This window comes from Astyanax mexicanus, chromosome 14 (assembly GCF_023375975.1).
Source record: "Astyanax mexicanus isolate ESR-SI-001 chromosome 14, AstMex3_surface, whole genome shotgun sequence".
NCBI classification, from domain to species: domain Eukaryota; kingdom Metazoa; phylum Chordata; class Actinopteri; order Characiformes; family Acestrorhamphidae; genus Astyanax; species Astyanax mexicanus.
Window position 1 is genome coordinate 35095751 of NC_064421.1, and position 25702 is coordinate 35121452.

A 25702-nucleotide genomic window follows, 5' to 3' on the forward strand; every position below is an offset into this window, starting at 1 on the left:
TATTTAGAGTGGGGTTTTAGATTAACTCATTCAGAGTGGGGGTTTGAGATTAATTCATTCAGAGGGGGGGTTGATATGAATTTATTTAGAGTAGGGGTTTGAGATTAATTCATTTAGAGCTGGGGTTTGAGATTAATTCATTTAGAGTGGGGGTTTGAGATTAATTCATTTAGAGTGTTGGTTTGAGATGAAATCATTCAGAGTGGGGGTGTTGAGATGAACTCTTTTAGAGTGGGGGTTTGAGATTAAATCATTTGGAGTGTGGGTTTGAGATGAATTTATTTAGAGTGGGGGTTTGAGATGAACTCATTTAGAGTGGGGGGTTTGAGATTTAATCATTTAGAGTGTGGGCTTGAGATGAATTCATTTAGAGTGGGGGTTTGAGATTAACTCATTCAGAGTGGGGGTTTGAGATGAACTCATTCAGAGTGGGGGTTTGAGATTAATTCATTCAGAGTGGGGGGGTTGAGATGAACTCTTTTAGAGTGGGGGGTTGAGATTAACTCATTTAGAGTGGAGGTTTGAGATTAACTCATTCAGAGTGGGGATTTGAGATTCACTCATTCAGAGTGGGGGTTTGAGATTAATTCATTCAGAGTGGGGGGGTTGAGATGAACTCTTTTAGAGTGGGGGGTTGAGATTAACTCATTTAGAGTGGAGGTTTGAGATTAAATCATTTAGAGTGTGGGTTTGTGATGAATTTATTTAGAGTGGGGGTTTGAGATTAACTCATTTAGAGTGGGGGGTTGAGATGAATTCATTTAGAGTGGGGGTTTGAGATTAACTCATTTAGAGTGGGGGGTTGAGATGAATTCATTTAGAGTGGGGGTTTTAGATTAACTCATTCAGAGTGGGGGGTTGAGATGAATTCATTCAGAGTGGGGGTTTGAGATTAACTCATTCAGAGTGGAGGTTTGAGATGAAATAATTCAGAGTGGGGGTTTGACATACACCTATTTAGAGTCGGGGTTTGAGATGAAATCATTTAGAGTGGGGGTTTCTAACATTTCTAACTGAGTGAAAATGTCTGGAATCAGGCCTTTCTTGCCAAGTATAGCAAATCCCACTTTGAATAACTCTATTTTTTCTAAAGAGTACATCTCCATTTATTTGTAACATATCCACCTGTATGTTACCTGTGTCTAAAGCAAAGAAGCACCTGTCTCATCTCCAGCTCACTGCTCTCTAATAACTGATACATTACTGTCCAGTGCCCCCAAATGGCCATTCATAGAATTAGCCTGAGGGATGTGGTTTTAGGATATTATAGTATATTATAGTATCAAGAATATTTCTGATATATATTGTACATGTATCTACATGCAATAATAACATTCCCTATATATATACACTACCCGTCAAAGTTGTAGATCACCTCTTTAATTTTCCCTTTATTTTTGCCATGTAACCTTTAGGTCCAGTCTAAAACCAGAAATTTTTTAAAATCCTGTGTAAAAATTAATAAAAAAAAAATAAAACATGAAAAAAGGGAATTTTCGGAAAAAAAAAAACAATTATTATACATAAGTATTATAATTAATATAAATATTTTACTAGCTTCTAGCTGGTAAGTAGCAATAAAAACATACTAAGCTTTGGAAAATGGGTTTATAATGTAAGTTTCCAAAGTCTTTGTTTGTAGCAAAGCAATATTAGATCAGCATTAATGAACTACTGCAGCTTTTACACGACACAACAATTACACAGCACATTCACACTTTCATGATAATAAGTAGGAAAAGACACAAAAACACACAAAAAAAAAACAATAACAAAGCTGTTTCTTTATTACATAAAGCCAGTTTACAACTTTTAGAAACTGGCAAAAATTGTGTGTGTGTGTGTGTGTGAGGAGCTTGTATCTGTCAGGACATTTTAATAATCTAAACACACACACACAAAGACTTGTGGTTGTGATTCTTGTGCTTATGACGCATGAAGAAATGAAAAGTATGGAAGGTGCACAATACAGGTAATAACACACACACATATTACACAAAGCATAAACACATGCATAAACACATACACACACACATATTTTACATAGGTTAGTTAAAAGGTTACATAAAAACATGAAATTCTAGCTTAATGATTTTGCTGCCACCTACTGTTTAAAGTGTAGAAGCACAATTAGTAATCTAGCTTTTATTTTTCACTAAAAAAGGTTCATCGACGCTGCACCATTGCTCCTATAGCGTGACGTCAGCAGAAGGACAGGTAAGTCAGCCCAGCGCGAGCACATCAGGAGAGCCTGTTTATACAAAGAGACTGTCCACTTCTGATCCCCCGTTATAATCACACAATAACTGCTCACCGACAGACGGAGCCCGCGAGGGAGACCTCAAAACGCAGGTGCGCAATAAACGGCTAACATCATTAATTATAAATATTAATTATACACTTGTCCAGGATATTCCTTTAATTTATAATTTTCTATATAAATTAGTTTTAATGAACAAAGCAAATAAAAACATGAAAAGCCTGGATATTTTCATTTTTCCACAGTAAACAGGTTTAGGCAGTCCAGGCGCTAGCATCACTGCTACCACTGTGGGCTGACTGGTGGGTGAGCTGATGCTGGAAACACAGCCAGAGCTGTGAGAGTTTAAAATGTTTAAAAATGGAATTCAAAAGCTTTTAAAATAATGTATGTGAACCATGTTATATTGTTCTGAGGAAAGGGATACATTTTCAGTATAAAACTATTATACATTAATAAACCATTATTTTTGCTCTACTAGAACCCATTCATTTCGGGCTACCTCGGGAGCGCCCCCTGCTGGTGGAGCAGACCTGCAGGTAATGGGTAAAGTGGGGGTTCTCCTCTGTAGAAGATCTCTGTTAACACCACACCTGCCCCAGACGAAAGCGGAAGAGAAGCTGGAGGAAGATGATCAGCGGACAGCAGACGGCAGGGGGGCACTAAGAGACAGAGAGAAGCTCTGTGTGTAAATGATAGAGTGATAGAGTGATATAGTGATAGTTCTGAGACAGAGAAAGGAGGAGAGTGAGTTTACAGTAATGAGAGCGTAGCTGCTCACAGCGCGAGACTGAGAGAGATGGAGGGAGTGAGCTTAACACACACCGACCGACTCACCACCCCCTCCTACACCGTGAGTTACTGTTTACACACACACACACACACACACACACACACACACATTTTTACACATTCATCGCTTTACTAGTATGTAAGACTTTATATGGGGTTTAAAAGGAGAGATCTGGTGTAAAGTGGATTTTGGAATAGACTTACAGTGCTAGCGATAGGGGCACAGTGTTGCTCATGCAAAGAAATCTCCATCTTTACACCATTAACAGGCTCAAAGTAGCTTTTAACTTAATTGGTAGAATTCTGCGGGTCATGGCGTTCAAAATTAGGCACTAAGAGCTTTGAAAGTGCAGGTAGTTTATTAAAAAACACCGTTTATACACACAGTACCTTCAGCTAGATCTCTGAACGCTGCCATCTTGATATTTACAGATTGGAAATATTATGCATATCCTCTATCTTCTACTTTCCTCTACTGAATATATATTAGCCTTTCAATAATATTAAGAGGCCCCTATATACAATTTATGGAGATTAAGAGGGAAAGTGTTGCCTGATGAATAATTGTTTGTAAGCTTTAATATGTTCTTTAATATGTTTTTTTAATGGTAGTTACTTATTTTATAGATTTTATCGAACTTCCTGGCGTAAACTTGTTTTATACTCATTACCTCTCTTTCTCTCTCTCTCTCTCTCTCTCTCTCTCTCTCTCTCTCTCTCTCTCTCTCTCTCTCTCTCTCTCTCTCTCTCGCTCGCTCGCTCGCTCGCACGCACACACACACACACCTTGACTGCTGTGCCATGTTTACTTATGTGTTTAACAGTAGAAGTTTTACAGTGTGATCTGAGACTTGCGCTGCAGTGGCTGTGGGTTATTTCCTCATTCACTGACTGAAGGCAGACCTGCCAACATGTAGCGACACATTTTAAACTCCTAGTACACTTGTACGATTCTGTGTTCGAAAATATGCATATCGTTTGGTTTTACATTTGATGATACCATCAGTACGGAAAGAGCATTTTATGTTCATATTTCTTCAAAAGAGGTCTTAAAAACCGAACTGCTTACTGCATAACATTTTCCACCTACGGTATAACTTTTGTTTTTTAATTAATTTTAAAGTTATAATCAGACAATGCCTATGATTCTAAAAAAAAATAATTGTCATCCAATACAATATACCTTGGTATCATATGTGTATCCATAATCTGTGTTCTGTACGTGAAAACATACACAAACATATTTTAACAGAAATAAATTTCATTGTGATGATTATACATTTAATCTTTTATTTAGCATTTTAAAATGTGTCATAGAGCACTTTGGAAAAATGTGATTAGATGTGATTAATCACAGCATAGTGTTTAATTGTATATATATATATAACGTTATATCAATTCACATTTCTACTACTGTGCCAGCAGTATGCTTAGCGCCATGGCTACTTCTAGAGGCCTGTAGTGTAGTTGTCTGACCGGAGAAGAATGGGTCACCAACTTATACCGTATTTTTCACACTATAAGGCACACCGGATTATACAAGCTACAGGCTGAGTTAGCTACTAATGCTAGTGATGCTCAGCAGTAATAGCGGGGTTAGCAGCAGGCTACAGGCTGATAAAACTCGCCTCTAAATGACAAAAGAGCTAGCACTTAGCGTGATTAGCGGCGTATGCTAATACTGCTGCAAAACTAAACTGAAACTCCTGTATATATCTGTACTTCAGCAGAGTGGCTTTACTGTTCCTCACAACCTTTCTGGTAAAATTCATTCATAGGGCGCACTGGATTATAATTGTGGTAGTATTGTAGTATCCACTCCACGTCACATCCCCTTACCTCTCATGCCCAAAGTCAAGAACGAACTGCAGCGCATGGAAAAGTTGGGAGTTATCAGCAAGGTGGAGGAACCCACAGAATGGTGCTCAGGTATTGTGGTGGTACCAAAAAAATCAGGGGACAATCCTCGGATATGTGTGGACCTTACCAAGCTCAATGAGTCAGTTCAAAGGGAAAAATACATTCTCCCTTCGGTTAAACAGACACTTGGTTCTCTAGCTGGTGCAAAAATCTTTAGCAAACTAGATGCAAACATGGGTTTCTGGCAAATCCCATTAGCTCCAGACTCAGCTAAGCTCACAACTTTCATTACCCCCTTTGGCCGATACTTTTTTAATCGTTTACCGTTTGGGATAGCGTCGGCTCCTGAACATTTCCAGAATCGAATGGCCACGGAAGTCACAGAAGGACTGGAAGGTGTAGTCTGCCACATGGATGATGTGCTGGTGTGGGGGCAGTCACAAGATGAGCATGATGCACGTCTTCGCTCTGTTCTGAAAAAGATGGAAACTGCTGGTATCACGCTAAACACTGAGAAATGTTCCCTTTCGCAGTGTGAAGTGAAATTTCTGGGCCACATCATTTCAGACAGTGGGGTGATGCCTGACCCAGAGAAAACAGCAGCAGTCAAAGACATGCCAGAGCCAACTAATGTCAGCGAGCTAAGAAGTTTTCTAGGGATGGTTAATCAACTCGGAAAATTCATACCACAGCTGGCTGAAAAAGACAAACCCCTCAGAGACCTCTTGTCAAGAAAAACTGCTGGCTTTGGGGGCCAGACCAAGTCAAAGCGTTCAATGACTTGAAAAAGGATCTGTCGTCCACACCCGTTCTCGCCTTGTATGACCCAAACAAACAAACAGACAAAGTTATCAGCGGATGCATCATCCTATGGTTTGGGTGCAGTTTTGTTGCAGAAATGGGGTGAACAGTGGAGGCCAGTCGCCTACGCATCACAGTCTCTTACACAGGTCGAACAAAGATATGCACAGGTGGAGAAAGAAGCCCTTGGGCTCACTTGGGCATGTGAGCGGTTCAGAGATTTTCTAATAGGCTGTTACTTTGAAATGGAGACTGACCACAAGCCACTTCTTAGTCTCCTGGGGGCGCAAGCACTGGATGCGTTACCCCCACGTATACAACGCTTCAGGATGAGACTCATGCGCTACTCCTACAAGATTTCGCATGTGCCTGGGAAAAGCCTGTGGACAGCGGACACACTGTCGCGTGCTCCACTGCTAAAGAAAACAGACAACGCAGATGAAGAGCTTATGGAGAGCACAAACATCTATATGGACAGCATCATAGAGCATCTCCCAGCAAGCTCAACTTACTTGGATGGACTGAGAGAACATCTAAAAGCAGACAGTGTGTGTTCTCGTGTCATGACAATGTGTCAAGAAGGTTGGCCAGAGTTCAATCGCTGCACCGGACCAGAAAAGCAGTACTGGGAAGCACGTGCCTTCCTCACTGTTCATGATGGACTACTGCTCAAAGGAACAAGACTTGTTATTCCCTCTGCTCTGAGGAATGACATCCTAGCAAAACTACATGAGGGTCATCAAGGTGTGGTGAAATGCAGGGAGCGTGCAAGGCAAAGTGTGTGGTGGCCTGGATTAAGCCAACAGCTTAATGAACTTGTGCTGAATTGCAGAACATGCATCAAAGAACGTACAAACCACACAGAACCACTGATCCCAACAGACTTGCCTGAGAGACCCTGGCAAAAGTTGGGCACTGATCTGTTTACGCTGAAAGGGAAAACATACCTATTGGTAGTAGATTACTACTCACGTTATGTTGAAGTGGTAAACCTCTCACTCACAAAATCTGTTGACATCACCTTGCACCTTAAGTCTATTTTTGCTCGACATGGCATCCCAGAGGTCGTTGTCAGTGACAACGGTCCTCAGTACTCGTCAAGCATTTTTTCTGAGTTTGCAGCAACTTATGGATTTAAACACATCACTAGCAGTCCGAGATTCCCTCGCAGCAATGGGGAAGCAGAACGCGCAGTACAAACTGTGAAACATCTTCTCAAGAAAACATCAGACCCATATCTTGCCTTGCTGGTATATAGGGCAACACCACTCCGGAATGGCTACAGCCCTGCTCAGTTGCTGATGGGACGTCAACTTCGTACCACGGTACCTACCCTGCCATCTGTGCTGAACCCATCACTTCCTGACAATACTGAAGTACGCTTTAAGGAGAGAGAGAAGAGGGTCGCAGACCAAATGCACTTTAATCAACGTCATCGTGTACGCAATCTAAGTAAGCTCTTTCCTGGCAAACAAGTGTGGGTCACAGACCAGAAGGTCACAGGAACAGTGTTAGGAGAACATTCAACACCACGCTCTTACATGATCGAAGTTCCTCATGGGACTGTTCGTAGGAACAGACACCACCTTATCCCTATGGATGAGACTGACAGCAACAGCACTACACAGAACAGCTCTCAGGTGCCTGCAGCTGTTACACCCATACAGACTCAAGTGACACAAACACCCTGTGTCAAACCAGAGCTCACTATACCCAGAACCAGATTCGGGAGGCTGATAGTGAAGCCACAAAAACTGGACTTGTAATGAACATTCATGTCTAGTCTAGGTTGAGCAGCTGTCAAGATGGGGCAGAATAATCCCCTCAGCTGACTCGGGAGGTTCAGGTAGTCCACCCTGACCCCCAGGTTAAGGAAAACAAAAGTTTTGTGTTAAGTTCTGCTGACCTGTCTATTTTAAGTTGTCAGATTGTTTGTAAGATATGACAGTAGGTTTTAGGTTGAAAGTATAAGCAGGTTAAATGGCAAACACACAATGCATTTTTTTTGCTGTTGTTTATTTGTAGTTTCTATGACAATAATTGTTTTGTTCTGCTCAAAAGGGGAGATGTGGTAGTATTGTAGCACCCTCTGCTGGATTAGCTAATTTTTACCTGACGCAATGTATTATGGGGCGAGCACATAGAGAGGGGCATGGCAGGCTGTATATAGGGCAAGTTCAATAATAAAGTACTCGCGCATTGGAAGTAACTGGAGTTGTCTTGGAAGTCATTTACCCGCGCTATAAAGAACCAGGAACACGACAATAATGTGATTTTTTTGGACTTTTTTAAGTGCACCTTATAATATGATAAATACAGTAAACCTTGATAGTACATATGAGTCTTGGTTCCTCAAAAGGTTTCTTCCACCTCCAGTTCTGAGGGAGTTTTTCCTTGCCTCCATGCTCACTGGGGTTTCTGTGTTGTATATTTAATGTTTTGTCTAATTCTCTGTTTTGCTACCACATCTCTATAAAGCTGCTTTGTGACAACACCAGTTGTAAAATGCGATATATAAATAAATTCGATTTGATTAGTGTACACACTAAGCATGTGTATTGTTGCACAGTCTGGGTGTTTGTGTTCATATACCTGCTGCAGGTAAACCACTTCCTTCCTCACTGCAGCATTTACGTAAAGACATCAGCGGCTCAGGGTTCTGTACGATTGTATTCAGCATGTTTTTTTTTATTTAATCAAAGCGTTTTTTATTGTTTGTGTTTACAGGAGAACCTCATTGGCACACTGCTGGCTATCTTTGGAAACTTGCTCGTCAGTATCGCCGTAAGCATACAGGTGGGTGAGGAGGAGATGTGCTTTCAGAAAGTGTGTTTTACAGGCGTGTTCTTGGTCACACCCTCTTTCATGACGTAAAGCAGCAGTGGGGAGATTGTAAAGGTCAGTGGGTGGGGCAGAGAGCTTTAGCTGTGTAACAGAGATGAGACTGACTTCACATCACTTCCGTTGGAAATTTCTCATTGAGTCACAACGCCTAAAATCACATCTTGATTCTGGTTGTTTATTAATATTTTAGACTACTGTAAATACACACACACTCTGTGAACAAAAGTATTAGAACACTTGATTATTTAATGATTATTCTGAAATCAGAGGTATTGAGTTTAACCTACTTTTGTTAAAGTAACTGCCTCTACTGGCAGTTCTTTTTAAATTTTAGACTAGATAGCATTGCTTTAAAAATTTGACAAGTAGCATCAGGATGTTGGAGGATCAGTCTCTCTCTCTTTCTTTGTCTCTCTCTCTATCTCTCTTTCCTCAGATATAAAAATACAGTAAAAAAAAAAAAAACACAGTACCACACACTACATTATTATTACTGTCCCCTCATAATAATACTGGGAACTAGCAGCATTTAAAAAAAAAATCATGATTTTTATTAATTATTAAGTAAATGACACCACTATGATAAATATTATTTAATTTTAATCTAATGCTGTTTTTTTTTACATTGCTTGATAAAAGCTTTTTTTAATGTTTAATGTTAAGTGATTTTAATGTTTTTGTTTCTTTCAGGTAAATAAAAAATCCCTTAAATATTTTGTTTCCATTAATAAATTGAGCGACCAGTTATTTAAGAAATTAATTAAGAAGCCTAGACTAGTACAATACAAGGCTTTTAAATGATGGGAAATATCATGTTTATAATTATAGCATTAAAATGATAGAAATTATTGTGAAGTAATCTCTGGGAGGGGTGAGGGGTACAAGTTTTACTTTTCTACTTAATAAAGTATTGAAATCAAAGTAGAGTATCGATATGGAATATTTTAAACCAATACCAGCCCTAAATAGTTATCAATGTTAAGAAATGGGTATGGAATCTTATGGGCTAAACTATCTTGATTAATTAATTGAATAGGGTTAATCTACAGTAAAGAATATTGGTGATCAATTTGTGCAAAACTGTCACATATAAATCCATATATTGAGTGAGATATAGTGTACCAGAATGACAGTATTGTGATAGTGTTAATCCAAATATTCTAAAGTTAATGCAGTTGAATCACCTCCACCACCTGACTCATGCATCAGTCTATTCTGAGGCCCTTTTATAACAGATTTTAATATCAGAATTGTGGAAGATTAAAAATATAACTCTCAAAACTATCATTCTTTCTCTCTCACGCTCACAGAAGCACAGTCATGTGGTGCTGGCGGGCACTAAGGATCAGAGGCAGTTCTACAGGACAAAGACGTGGTGGGGTGGGTTTGTGTTGATGCTGCTGGGCGAGGGGCTGCTGTTTGTGTCGTATGCATTTGCCCCTCTTTCTCTAATCACCCCCCTCAGCGCTGTGTCCGTTATAGGCAAGTATTAGATCAAAACAATTCATTTCAGTTACTAAATGATTATATAAGTAGATGCTGGATCATTCATACTACTAGCTAAGTAATTCATACCGAATACTAAGTATACATACTTGATATAGTCATTCATAATAGGTACTTAATTCACAGTAGTTACTGATAATTCATAGTTATTGCTAAATAATAGAATTTTACTTTTCTGCATTATTTATAGGGTCTTCTGAATAACCCATACTAGATATTAAATTATTAATTTATAGTGGACAGTAGATGTTTCTTGGAAGGTACTGAACAACTCTTAGTGGTTACCAAATAATTAATAGGGGATTCTGAACAATTTATGATGAGAACAAAATAATTCTTATTGAATTACTAAATGGTTGATAATTGGTAATGAATAATTCATAGTGAATACAGAATAATTCAATAGGAATATTTAATTATTCATAGTAGATACGGAATAAGCATAGGAAGTATTGACTAATTCATAGTGGCTACTGACTGATTCATTGTAGCTATTTAATGGAGGATATTAAATAGAAGTATTATAATATTTAGCTTTAGATTGTTTGGTGTGTTTATGGGTTCTGTTGATATGACTGCATGAAATCACATTTCCTAATTCTCTTTACAGCCAGCTGTATTCTAGGATTTCTGTTTCTGAGGGAGAAATGGAAGCCAAAGGAGTTTCTGAGTAAGTATTTAAGCTTACAGTAAATCAATCAGGCAGTATGGAAATAGGATGCAAACACTGTTAAGTAGCATCATCCAGTCTTTAAGCTTTTTCTTTAGAATCAGGGTTAATTTTCCATAACCACTGAAATTTCTTTATCTTTTCAGAGCGCTATGTTTTGTCGTTCCTCGGCTGTGTGTTAACTGTCGGAGGCACATACCTTTTTGTAACATTCGGACCAAACTCCCATGAGCAGCTGAATGCAGAAAACATTGTCAGACATCTGATTGGGTGGCCATTTCTCCTCTACCTGGTAAGACATCATAAAAACACACAAAAATATGTGAACATGCTTCTATTAATTTAAATGATTAGTTAAATAAAACAATACATTAATTAAGATATAACAAAGAAAATAATTAACTCATTTAATTATATACAGCTCTGGAAAAAAATAAGAGTTTTTTTCTAATTTTACTATTTATAGGTATATGTTTGAGTAAAATGAACATTGTTGTTTCATTCTATAAACTACAGACAACATTTCTCCCAAATTCCAAAGACAAATGTTGTAATTTAGAGCATTTATTTGCAGAAAATGAGAAACGGTCAAAAACAATAAAAAGATAGTACTTTTAAACCTTAAATAATGCGAGGAAAACAAGTTCATATTCATTTTAAAACAACAATGCTAATATTTTAAGAGTTCAGAAATCAATATTTGGTGTAATTGCCCTGATTTTTTTATCACAGCTTTCATGCATCTTGGCATGTTCTCCTCCACCAGTCTTACACACTGCTTTTGGGTAACCTTATTCCACTCCTGGCACAAAAATTCAAGCAGTTCAGCGTTTTTAGATGGCTTGTGACCAACTTACATCGTGCATGATTACATTCAGAGGTTTTTCAGTGGGGTTCAGGTCTGGAGATTGACCGTCACTTTTTTGAATGTCAGTCAGCAACCGCAGGATGACATCAAGAGACCTATAAAAAGAATGGGAAATGGCATCTGGGGGGTGAAGTGCATGGAAAGAACAGTTCAAAATACTCTCTTAGAGGCAGAACTTGCTAGAAAAAGGACCTTCTTCAGTGAAAAGCAACAAAGAGCCGGTCTGAAATTTGCAAAAGATCATAATAATTGGACCATAGAGGACTGGAGTATGGTCATCTTCTCTGATGAGTCTAGTTTTCAGCTTTGATCAACACTTGGCCATCAAATGTTTAAATGGAGACCTGCAGAGGTGTACTTGCACCCACTGCGAAATTTAGTGAAGGATCAGTGATGATCTGTTGATGCTTCAGGAAGGCTGGAATTGGGAAGTTTGGTCTTTGCGAATGACTCATAAATTAGGCCGGATACAAGATTATCCTGGAAGAAAACTTGCTTCCCTGTGTTCTGGCAATGTTCCCCAACACAGAGGACTGTTTTTTTTCAGCAGGACAATGCTCAATTACACACAGCTAGATCAATAAATGTGTGGATGAAGGACCACCGATCAAGACAGTGTCATGGCCAGCAGTGTTTATTTCGTTGACAAATAATTTTCGTCATAGTTTTCGTCAACAAAGCTTTTTTTTTTCAAGACGAAAACGAGACGATAACTAAAAAAATGGCATTATATAATTAAAACTGACATTTTCGTAAACAAATAAAAAAGAGATGAAAATGTTTGGCAGGGATGACATCCAATCAGAACTGATTTAGTTTTGTGAAAAGTAGGGACCAGTTAAGAAGAGATCCAATCACTGCTACTTTAGCGTAGGTGGAGAGGCGGGACAAGTGGAGTAGTCATCCAATCAGTACCCATCTCTTTTGCAGTAAAGCGGTCAGATACAAAACTGGGAAGACCTCAACAGTGTCAGCAGGGAAAAAACAACGTTGCAAAAACGTTGCAAAAAACAAGACAATGTGTAAACCGTGTGGAGCGTCTCCATCTCCGGTTAAAACACCACTAATCTTTCAGCTTCTGCAGACGAGACCCACACAGATCTCCATGCAGAGATCAGCGTTTTAATACTTATGTTATTTTATGAGCTGATGGTGTGTTTAACTCGACTGTGTACTAAAACACACCGCTGCTGTTCTGTAAAGTTAATGTTACTGATACAGAACTCTCTCATTAAGATAAAATCATCTGTTTATTCCCAGAGTGAGAAAACATTTAGCTAGTGTTAAAGCAGGAACAGGTCAGAAAGGAAAAAGATGTAGCAAAAATATAACAATAACATAAGTGAATCTATAAATCCAAAAGTTCCTTACAGCACTTTCTCATCAGTTTCTCACTTCAACTCATGAAGTCTGTAAGTACATCCTGAGATCATCTGTACAGGACAGTGTGTGTTTTTGACCTCATTTATAGAATGCAGCGAGGTGTACTGGATTAGTGCTGGAGATAAAAAGTGTGTAGTTAATAATTCGAGGGAACTGATGAAAAAGCATTTACATTTACACCCTGCACATTTCAGTCGACTAAATTGACTGTAGTTTTAGTCGACTATAGTCCTATGGTATTTAATTGACTAAAATTAGACTAAAACTAAAAACATTTCGGATGACTAAATTATGACTAAAACTAAATGCCATTTTCGTCACAAGACTCAATCAATATTTGTTGTCAAAATTAATTAACTCTGATGGCCAGCACAATCTCCAGACCTGAACCCCACTGAAAACCTATGGAATGTAATCAAGAGAAAGATAGATTATTAATAAGCCAGAAAACAAAGCTGAACTGCTTGAATGTTTGAGCCAGAAGTGGCATAAGGTCACCCAAAAGCGGTGTGTAAGACTGGTGGAGAGCATGCTAAGACACATGAAAGCTGTAATTAAAATCTGGGTTATTCTACCAATTGATTTTGAATTCTTCCTTAGATAAAACTTTAGTATTGTTGTTGTTTTAAAATGAATATTAACTTGTTTTCTTTGCATTATTTGAGGTCTGTAAGCTCTCAACCTTTTTTGTTAATTTGACCATTTCTCATTTTCTGCAAATTAAAATATGTTCATTTTACTTAAATATAGTATATAATATATACCTTTAAATAGTAAAATTTGAAAAACTAATTATTTTGAAGTAGTCTCTTATTTTTTTCCAGAGCTGTATATGTGTAAGTCTGTCATTTTACATTATGGACTTAACATACACTAAATAAACATTAGCTTAGTAATATTTGATAGTTGTTATATCTGTTGTCTATTGTGTTTATTTGTATGTTTGTTTACATGTATAACATTGAACAGTTTTTTTTCCAACGCACTTCTGCTTTGCAGAGATAAACCATCCGCCAGTCACAGGTGTGGCATATCAAGTTGCTGATTAGACACAGTGATTATTACACAGGTCTTTCTTAATTACCACAATAAAAGGCCACTCTAAAATGTGCAGTTTTAGAGTATTGTGAGAATCTAGATGATCTTAGATAATCTTGGAGGTGAAGATGCTGGTTGTGGAAGTCCTGGGCTGGTGTGGTTACTCATAGTCTGCAGTTGTGAGACCAGTTGAATGCCCATGCAGACGGCTTATGGTGGGGAAATTAACTTTCAATTCGCAGGCAACAGCTCTGGTGGACATTCCTGCAGTCAGCATGTCAAGTGCATTCTCCGTCAAGACTTGCAACATCTGTGGCATTGTACTTTGTGACAAAACTGCACATTTTTGAGTGGCCTTTTATTGAGGTAATTAAGAAAGACCTGTGTAATAATCACTGTGTCTAATCAGCAACTTGATATGCCACACCTGTGACTGGCGGATGGTTTATCTCTGCAAAGCAGAAGTGCGTTGGAAAAAAAACGTTCAGCCCAAGATAGACCTGTGTAATAATCACTGTGTCTAATCAGCACATTGATAATGGGAGCAAAACCAAAAGTGTTGCTTTCATATTTTTGTTCAATTATGATTAGTTAGAGTTTTGTTGTCTTTAAAAGGGTACAATAGCTTTGTTATGCTATTATGTTATCGTTATGTCAGTGGCATTTAATGATCTTATAATGGCAATAGTATAATTTATCGCAATAATTTCTGGGAAGATATCTCGTTCACAAACCATTGTTATTGTGACAGGCCTATATATATATATATACACACACACAGTAGGGTTGCAGCGGTAACCGGTTTCACGGTATACCATGGTATTAAAATGCACGGTTATCATACCGTGTGTGTTTGCTTATTACCGGTAAAAGGCAAGCCAGCGGAGAAACTCACCCGCGCATGCGCAACTCTGCTCCGCTTCAGCTACTCAGCACACAGCGGTGAGAACAGCAGAAAGTGCATCAGACTAAACAAATCTCCGTCCGCCTAAAAAAAGGCTAAACTAAAATCAGCAGTGTGGGACTATTTCGGAGACCCGCCGAACGCACCCGAGGATGGTTATCCGATTTGTAATCAAATCAGGCTTGAAGTGCGTGCTACGATGGATTCACGTGTCCGTGTAAAGGTCCTGGCCGGACTGGATGTGAAAGACGCCATTCATTTACATGCGTTCATTTTCAAATTCTGACGTGCCTGTTTTTCATATGTTAAAACCAGACTCGGTGTGAAAGCCTTAAAATAGAAATCTCTATTGTGAGGATCATGTCAGAAATAAATCCCCTCTTTCTGCAGTATCTGGTTACATACCAACTTGGCAGTAAAACGGACGTTTACAACAGTTGTTGATCAGACACTGACCCAGGCTCAGTTTATCAGATATTAAATAATTTAAACTAATTGTACTGAATATTTTAAATACAGGATCTTTACTTTTTAGAGGACATGTAATGTGTGTAACGTGTGTTTGTATGTGTGTATATATATATATTTATATATTAATATATATTATATATTTTTTTAAGGAGACATTATCTATATAATTGTTCCAGGTTTCTACAATAAAAAGTTAATTGAACAAAAAAAACCTTTGTTGTAATTTCTTTAGGGTCAGTTTAATAATTTATGTAACAAACTGTGATACCGTGATAACCGTGATACCGCTGTATTTTCTGAGACGGTTATCATACCGTGAAAATCTCATACCGTTGCAACCCTAAATATACAGCTCTGGAAAACATAAGAGACCACTTTAGTTTCTGAATCAGTTTATCTGATTTAGCTTTTTATAGGTTTATGTGAACATTGTTGTTTTTTTCTATAAACTACATAGAACATTTCTCCCAAATTCCAAATACAAACATTGTCATTTAGAGCATTTATTTGCAGAAAATGAGAAATGGCTGAAAGAACAGTAAAGATGTTCATATTCATAAAGTTTTAAGAGTTCAGAAATATTTGGTGCGATAATTATGTTTTACCTGGTGCCTTACCTTGCCACTCCTGGTGCAAAAGCAGTTCAGCTTGGTTTGATGACTTGTTATCATCCATCTTGCTCTTGATTATAATACACGTTTTCAATTTGGTAAAATCAAATAAACTACATTTTTAAGTGGTCTCTTATTTTCTTCTAGAGCTGTATGTATGTGGTTGTTGGCATGTGTGTATTTATGCTAAATTAGTTTTTCTTTTCTATTGATCAGCTGCTGGAGATTATCACCTTTTGCCTGATCCTGTACTTTTATAAACAGCGCAATGCTAACTACCTTGCGCTCATTCTGCTGCTGGTGGCGCTGCTGGGTAAGGAACATTCATCTTTGTTTTATGGATTTGTACAGAATTCATGACGGAATTCATGAAACAGAAACTATAATCCTGCCCATTAAAAGATTCTATATGGCATGGCATAAAGAACTCTACAGTGATCTGTGGGATATGCATGTGGGGCCTTCAGCATTGAATGTCGATGTGATTTTGCTTGTTTGCTCACACGGACAATTCTAACTGGATCCCTCTGGTCACAATCTTTACTGCTCACTGTGGGTGAAAATACCTTCTGTGACAAATGTTAAAAATACATACACAGCTGTGGAAATGGAATTTCCCATCCATGTCCTGGCACCCACTCTCAGATCACAGTAAAAGTCGCATAATTCACGTCACCTTGCCATGAGATCTGCAACCTCGCTCACAAGATAACAACTCATGTATTATACATGTGTGAGCAAACCCAAGCCATTGCCTGAGGTAGCACTTCACATCAATCAGTTTACATACTGCTGCCTCATGCTTTTGGCATGACACTGTACTTATATGTAGACACCTGTACACAATTTGTTAACTGCCCTTTAATTTTAATAATGATTGGGCCGACTGAAAGTGTGATCTATAAGCTGATCATCTCTGTGGTCTTTCTGCTTTAGGTTCTGTGACTGTGATCACAGTGAAGGCAGTGTCTGGTATGGTGGTCCTCAGCATACAGGGATCTCTGCAGCTTACCTACCCCATCTTCTACGTTATGTTCGTCTGCATGGTGGCCACTGTTGTTTTTCAAGCTTCGTAAGTTCCACCTTTTCTTTGTCTTTATTTAAAGAATCAGTTTATTTAAAAAAGCATCAAGGTGACAAAATGGTGCTAAAATTTATAGACAGTGTTGCCTGAAAGTATTTGCCTAAATATGACCTAAAATATCAGATTTTCACACTAAATAAGATAAAAATATTATAATTGGTAGTTTATTTATTGAGGAAAAGGATCCACATATTTATATATATCCTACATATTTGTGAGTGGCAAAACATATGAATCTGTAGAATAAGCATTTAGTCCGTGGGTGGGTGGAGCCTGTTTTCCAATCAAAATGTGGAGCCTAGTCCAATCAAAATGTTGTTAATGGACCTGATGAAAATCCCAGATTTGAAGCTGTTTTGTATGGAAGAATAAGCTAAAATTTCTCCAAGTCGGTGCTCAGGTCTGATCAACAGTTACCAGAAAAGTCGGACCACATACTAAAAGCGTGTCTGAAAGGTTTACACAGTTTTGATAATTTAACTCAATAAATTGTTCAACTGGGTTATACTTTTAGGACTTCTAATGCGAAGTCTGATGTTTTAGACCATATATATTCAAAAATATAAAAAATTTAACGTTTAACTTTCAAGCAACACTGTAGTTGTCTTAGTCCGTCTGTAAGAGTTACAGGACTGGGGCCTTCTCATGAATTTCATTCTGAGATTGACTCTGTGTGAAAGCTTTAGCTGTATCTGTAGTCTGAGCATAACTGAGAGGTTCTGTTTTCTTTTCCCAGTTTTTTATCGCAGGCGTCTCATTTATATGATTCCTCCCTCATCGCCTGTATTAACTACATCTTCTCCACTGTGTTTGCTGTCGCTGCAGGTAACAAACACACACACACACACACTCAGACACACACACTGCCTTATTTGATTATCAAATAAGGTGGTTCAGTTTTAGAGCAGTGAGTTATCGATCACAGGGTTGTGAATTCAAAACCTGTGTTTGCTATGTTAACAGGGTTGGGCCCTTGTGCCCCAAAAAAAAAAATTAACCCTCACTGTTCCAGAGGACACTGAGGCACAGCTGACCCTGAGCTCTGAACCAGGCTTGCTAAACTGCTATTAAAAATAGATTTTATAAGGCGCACAATCAATAAACATTAATTTTCTGGTCTATTTTCATACATAAGGCGCACAGGATTATAAGGCGCATTTTAAGAGACACTATAAGAAGCTTCTAGTTCAGCGGTCTCACCGCTGGGTGGTGATGTGTGATGGGGCGGGTTAAGCTATCTAAATTAAGTAAAGCTGAGCTACGTAAACAAAACTGTAATTGAAAAAAGACTTTCTTTAAATCAAATAAATTCAGGATGTGAATCTACACTGAGTGTTCCGGTAAGCCAGGGTGCTATTAGCTAGCGGATCGTTCCAGGTAGCTTGTTTTAACACACGCAGACTACAGTCCGATATAATCTCCTCTGAATGACGAAAGAGCTAGCACGATTAGCGTCATGCTACAAGGCGATAATAGTCACCTCTGAAATGCTAAAAAGTTAGTGCTTAGTGCAGTTAGCAAGTAATGCTAATACTGCTCCAGCAGTGTTAGCCTGGATGAGCAGCAGGCTACAGGCCGAAAATACTCACCTCTGAACGGGTAAATGGCTAATGCTAATGCTACTTCAGCCCTGGTGCTGGAGAACTAAACTGAAACTGTTTAAAGCTGTACTTCAGCAGATGAGCTTTACTGCTTCTTACTATCTGACTGGTAAAATTCATACGTAAGAAACTCCAGATTAAAAGGCACACTGATGATTTTTGGGAAAATTAGTGGATTTTAATTAGTGGATTAGCCTTATAGTACAAAAAATACAATAAAAGTAGTGAAACAGCAGGAGGTAATTTGACATAAAGTGTCGCCTCGGGGGATGACTTGGGAATGCCTGCACCTGTATAAGGTGTGACGTTTTATCTTGTGATTGAGGTTGAACACTGGCAAGCATGCTCATGGCAATTATAAGTGTTGGAGCAAGTCCTGAGTTGTGCAGGTTTTTATCATTATTCAATCTACAAATTCCTGGGAATACATGCATAAGGCCATAAGTGCAGTGATTTTCAGCCTGTTAAAATTAATGTATAAAATTTATGAGATTACTAGTGCCGGCCTCATGACTTTTGACATGTCAGTCTATCTAGTGTATATTTGTGCTGACAGTAAAGCTACTCAGTGTATTCTGATCAAGCCACTGTACCAAACCTGAATTAAGTCAACATCCTTTTATATTTGTAAAATATTATTTTGAGGAAAATATTTGCCCTTGTTTTGTGAACATGTTATGATGGAATTTTTAATTTGTCTTTCCTGTAACAAGGAGCCATATTCTACCTAGAGTTCAGCCACGAGGATGTCCTGCACATCTGCATGTTTTTACTGGGGTGAGTATGATATCTCAGTCACTTTTCATTTCACAGAGATTGCAGTAGCACTGTATAAGTGTATTGTTACCTGTATCTTTCCACAGATGTGTTGTGTGCTTTCTTGGAGTTTTTCTGATCACCAAAAACAAGAAGAAAGCCAAAGCATTCGAGCCTTATGTGACCATGGACATGGTGAAAGGTTGGTGCCAGCTACTCATACAATTTAGACTTCATAAGGTCTAAAATTTTGGACATGTGATCATTTTTGTTTCTACTGAAGTTAAGGATATTAAAATGTGATTTTGTTGGAGGAACCGTCTCTCAGGAAGACTTTCTGCTTGATATTGGAGCATTGCTGTGTTTTTTTTTTTTTTTTTTTTTTGCATTCAGCCACAAGATAAACGTTAATAAGGTCAGAATGTTGGCTGAATACCCCCAGACCTCATCTCCACCTCACGCCAAAAGAATTGGATAGAGCACATAATTTCAGAGAGCACAGTTCCACTGCTCCACAGCTCATTGCTGGTGGGCTCCGTTACCCTGCTCCAATTCTATTGGCAGTACTTCTTTTATTTGTGTCGGGCTTAGGTGCAACTTAAAGTAGCTGAATGCAGCATTCATTAGCAGGCAGGGGTCTCCATAAAAATTCTGACACATATTGGATTTTTTGCACTATAAGGCATACTTAAAATCTTTTAATTTTTCCCAAAATTTTCAGTGCATCTTAGAATCTGGTGCATCTTATATATGAAATCTCCTAGTCAGGTTGTAAGGAGCAGTAAAGCCACTAATACAGGAGTTTCTCTTTAGTTCTCCAGCAGTATTAGCATTAACTGCTAACCATGCAAAGTGCGAGCTTTTTGACTGTCCAGAGGTAAGTTTAATTAGCCTGTAGCCTGCTGCTTACCCTCAGCTAGCACTGCTGGGGCAGCGTAAGCATTAGCTACTAACTGTGCTAAGCGATATCTTTTTGGCTGTTTAGGGGTGAGTGGTATCGACCTGTACCCTGATGCTAATCCTGGCCAGCACTGCTGGAGTAGCATTAACATTAGCCTCTAACTACAGTGCAAGCTCTTTTGCTGTTCAAAGGTGAGAATATCGCACTGTTTATTGTGTTAAAACAAGCTACGTGGGACAAGGCACTACCTATTATCCTGGCACACCGGGACACTCTGGGTTCCTCAGTGTAGCTCTGTTGGGTGGCATTAGCTGCTAGCAGTTAGCCACTAATGCTAATGCTGCAGCTTTAGTGGAAATCTGTAAATCTAAGCCTACTGTAAATAAACAGAAGTGCTTTTCAGGAGTGAAATCTGTTTCGTTTGACTTGTCTTACTTGTCTGAAATGTTTAGGTTTTGTTAATTAACTTTGCTTAGCTTTACAGATGACTTGTTGAACTAGAAGGAAAACATGACAACACCCCTGTTCCTACTACTAGTTACTAGTGTCGCATAAAATATGTCTTATAATCCGGTGTGCCTTAGAATGCGAAAAATACGGTGGTGTATACTAAACATTTTAAATTGCTTAAATTTTAAACTTATTAAATAATCTTTTTTTTTTCTTTTCGACACAGGTGTTCCCACCATTCACGAGAAAGGCTGGGCGGTTCAGCCGGACTATAATGGCTCTTTCTCCTACGGAGCGCTGGTGAACAGCGACACTGTGTCTACTGCAGCTGTACCATCAATGAAGCAAGAGAATTTAGCCATAACCCCTGGCCCAGGTCTTCCATATCAGACCACAGACTTGAAGAAAGACTGACCACACTGCGGGCTCCATGATAAAGAATTACTGAAAAGTTTTACCAATGCATTATGCAACTAACACTAGCAACCAATAAGCCTGCTGTCATTTGCGTAATGCTGGAAGGTGGTGGTCTATTTTTGTTAATTGTTCGCAATGTTACCCTGTCTCTAGGAAAAAACAACCGCACAAGATTCTCTTCACCACATCAACATCTTCTAGAACGTTTTTAAAAGATGTTTAAGCTATTACAGAAAAATATGTAGTGTTCCAAGAGACCTTTCTTGAATTCCTGGATTGCTCTTAAGTTTTAAGGCTTATCTGGAATTTCAGACTATCCCAAAACTCCAGTTAAGGCAAGATGTGGAACACCACTCTGGACCATCAGGGTGATTGATATAGACTCAAGATTCTTCTGCTGCTGAAGAACAGACTTCATCCTACCCCGATAGATTCCCTCTCAGAGTGCTGGAGTTTGGCTTCCATGTGCATCGTTACTGTAAACTTAAACTAATAGATGTTATAAAATATGCTAATGTGGCTAATTGAAGCTAGTAATGTAAGGAAGCATGGAGTCATTAGCACAAAGCTAATTGATAGCCATTTGCTTTCATTCACTGTTATCAACTTTATCCTCTTTTTGTTTTGATTAAGCTGTCATTTTAAAATGTACACTGGGTTTTAATCACAGCCAAAGAAAGCTCAACCCTAGCCTATATTAACTTACTCTGACAAGGATTGTGGATGGAAAACTGTGGAAGAGTGTACGGTAAGAAAATCTGAGAATTTTTTCCAGACTTTTTCCAAAGAGATTTTGAGCCAAAGTTCACTGGAGAAATCGTTATACAAAGCTGGAAAATGTAACTGTTAAGATGTATTTAGGTTATTTATCTGCTTTATTTGTTGTGGGATATTTAGTAAACACCCTTTCTGAAGCACAACCATTCATCCCTCAACATTGTAACCAATAGTTTTGGGATTTTCTCTGTTGGACCAATATGCTGAACAGAGCTGGTTATAGTATAATTGAGTCTATATGTTAGGGATGCACAGATATTGGAATTATAGGCCAAAACTGATATCCATATTTGTTTATGCTCGTGATCTGAGCATGGCATTGCATTAACATCTCCTTTTTATAGTTTATTTTCCCACTTTTATCCTCAATTATGGAATTTCCCCGATTGGGAATGATATCGTTAAACATCACCAGTGGAGCTCAACACATTTTAAGGAGAATATTAGTGGCTCTTTTCTACTGCATGGTACATACACTCTTTAAATTGACTCTGCTCAAATTTTTAAGTTTCCATTAGGCAAATTTGGCACCCAATATGTAGAAGCTCATTTATGGTTCCAATCAAAGACTAAAATAACAATTCTAAATCTTGCAGAGCACTGATTGGCCAGAGAGAATCGTTACCTTGTGGAACACAAAAAGCCACAAACTCTCTTCTTTACTCCACTTTTGGTTTGTAGTGACAGTGTTTTGTGATCTGGTACGATGCAGTGAAAAAATGCCAAAATGGAGGTAGGAGAGTTATAATGATCTGGGCCCAATCCCATTTCACCCCTTGGCCTTATCAGTTAGCCCTACTACTCTGTTGTGCGCATGCATGATTAGGGGTAGTGTGTCCTGATTCTTGTTAGGCTGAAGGGGGAGGGGTAGTGGGAAGTGTTAGGGCTACATGCCCCTTCACACAGAAGCACACTCAAAACAGAGGGCTATGAGAATAATGGCCAAGATGTGACCAAAGAAACCCAGCTGTTGAAAATTAAGAATGCCACTATATTACCATATTTTAATGTGTAGTTTCAGTGTTTTATGTCCATTTTGTTCATAACAAGCATAAGCATATTAATTCTACTTGTATCTCTGTTCCAGAGGAGGAGCTACAAATAAATGTTTTTGGGCCTTAAACTCCCAAATACAGACGACTGTAGCATTACCTGTAACTTGAACCTGTGACCTCCCAATGACAAAACCAGCCCTTAGACAGCTGGGCCACAAAAGAGCTGATACTATTGTGGTTCCAATTTCATTGTGCATCCCTACATTATGATTTTAATTAATTTATGTAAAATAGTGTCCAATATGTATGTTTATTATTTAATGCAAATGTTCTGCAAGGTAAGTTTGAAGGCTAGTTTGAAGATTCAGCAGTTTGCACAAATATGAAGGAAAATACGCTGAACTCAAACTAACGTTTTGCTTTTAAAAACTCTTTCTGTTCACACATTCACTTTTTGTTTCCTAGTGCCCAGGTCTGCTATCTGCTGTGTATAATATGTTTGGGTTTAAATAACCTGAATTTATTGATGAAAAATGTTGCTTTTGTGTTTTGTAATCCTGTAATTTGAAGGCAGCCTCTAGTCTTGTTCTCCACCACACATGTTCATCTCTCTTTGCTTTGACATACCTTATGATTCAGCTTATTAAAGTGGCTAATTTCAGACTATTCATTTGAGAGTAAAGTCTCAAAGTATTTATGAAGCAGATCAGAATGAGTGTTTAGGATCTGTTGTTGTGTGTGTGATCATCTTAATTAGAATAGGAATCAGATCCAAATCTAGCTCTCCTACTCTGATTAGTCTGGGTTATTAAAAGGAGCGTTCCAGTCTAAGGCTAGCTTTAAAATAGGACTTTTGCTTTATGCAATTGGAAGGTTAAGTAAAATAATATAAAAAACATAAAACTACTGAATACTGTGGTATTGTAGAAACACCATCTCTATATATAAAAACTCTTTAGTGTAATCATTTACTAAAAAACCCAGCAGTTAATTTTTTTTTTTCATTTTTCCCCCAATTTACACAGCGAATAACCCAACCCCCCATTACTAGTGAAAGACTAGCACATGCCTCCTCTGCTAATGTGAAGTCAGCCACCGCCTCTGTTTGAACTGCTGCTGATTCAGCATTGCACAGTAGCATCACAGTGCGCTCAGAGGAATAAGCAGCGACTCAACATCAGCTCACAGACGCCTTGTGCGGATAGACATCTTTAGAGTGATGTGGGGAGAGAGCGCCATCTACCCAACCAGAGAGAGCAAGGCCAATTGTGCTCTCTCAGGGCTCCTGTAGACATGGCCAGTCCATGAACAGGATTCGAACCGGTGATTTTCATAGTGGCAGCGCTTAGCCCGCTGGACCACCTGGAGCCCCAAAACCTTTGTCACAAAACTACCTTAAATTAGATTAGAAATGCTTTGGGTTCCCCTCACTGACTGTAGTGTAGCTACAGAGGTGCCTGGTGTGGATAAAAAATACATTTTTATTCACTATTTAAACTGAGAAAAGTATTTTAGACAGCTGCCCTTAAATATGGTAGTGGGAGTGTTTCAGAAGCTCGTCCCACATTACCATACTGTAAAAGGGTAGTAGACATTAACAGAAGCTAAACAGAGCAGCAATGGAACTATTTTAACTCGCAGAGTATTTTAAATCAAGATCTTTTAATTAAGAGCGATAATTGAACTGTTATAATCGCAATAATACACTCAAGGTTTGTGCTATAACATGTAATATTGGCACTGCTGTGATGCGGTCGTAGCCACAAGGCTGTAGGCTGCAGACTGCAGGGAGTGCTATTACACGTTATAGCACTCCATCTCATGTATTATTGCTTGATCATACTATATGACATCTTGTACCTGTTCTCCAGTTGCACCAGTACCCTCTTTAATGGATGTTTCTTGGCTCAGGCTGGACTCTCAGCTCAGTCGGTCTATTCCAAACTGAACACTGTAAGCAGAACACTGTCATCTGCTCCATTTCTGCCTTTAAAACAAAACTACTGTTCTATTCCTGATCCCAGACTGTACTGTATGTATGTTCATGTGACTTGTACATTTCTACCACTGACTTAAACATTTACATCTGTATGTTATATATGTGTGTATACTGCTGGGTTTATGTGCTGAGAATGAGAGACTGAAGCTGTGAAACAGCGCAGGAGTGTGGACGGGTCGGGTGCAGCCAAATATGTTCTTTCTTGGGCATTTCTTTCTTTTCTTTAGGGGCCTTATAATATTTTTAAGATTGTATTTGATGTATTTTTTCCCTGTGCCTTTAGTGGGAGCTTGTGTAGTATAATTATTTAATGAATTCAAAATGTATGCAACTATTTATGGAATGTATTATACTGTAAATGCACGCAGCTTGAGGCAGAAGGTTGTAAAGAGAAAATCTAATCTTCTCAAACATCTGATTGACGATGTCCTTGCGATACACCGCGTTTGTAATAGTTCTTAAGTCTGTGTAACATTTAAAGGTGTATTTACTCAGATCTCAGATTAATAAAATGTGCTCACCTGTGCGTGCAATTGTTTTGAGTTGGTTAAGATTTTGCAGAGAAGAGGTAGTATTACTTAATGCAGACATCTGACCCTGGCGTTTCATAAATTACACATTGCAAAGCTACTGTGATTAATTAAGATGCATTTATAATAATCGGTCTGTATGTAGCATATGCCCCACATAGACCAAAACCAAAATATGAAAGAG

The 25702-nt window shown here is 38.5% G+C and overlaps 1 protein-coding gene across 1 annotated transcript; it reads left to right on the forward strand.

Moving 5' to 3' along the window:
• The first annotated feature begins 2851 nt into the window (after window positions 1-2851).
• nipal3 (NIPA like domain containing 3) lies at window positions 2852-25514 on the forward strand. The gene is made up of 11 exons (XM_049464089.1): window positions 2852-3113; window positions 8441-8509; window positions 9868-10043; window positions 10678-10733; window positions 10880-11025; window positions 16225-16321; window positions 16945-17080; window positions 17829-17917; window positions 19407-19470; window positions 19557-19651; window positions 21027-25514. The coding sequence occupies exons 1-11, from the start codon at window positions 3060-3062 to the stop codon at window positions 21212-21214; spliced, it is 1170 nt and encodes a 389-aa protein (XP_049320046.1). The 5' UTR covers window positions 2852-3059; the 3' UTR covers window positions 21215-25514.
• The last annotated feature ends 188 nt before the right edge of the window (window positions 25515-25702 follow it).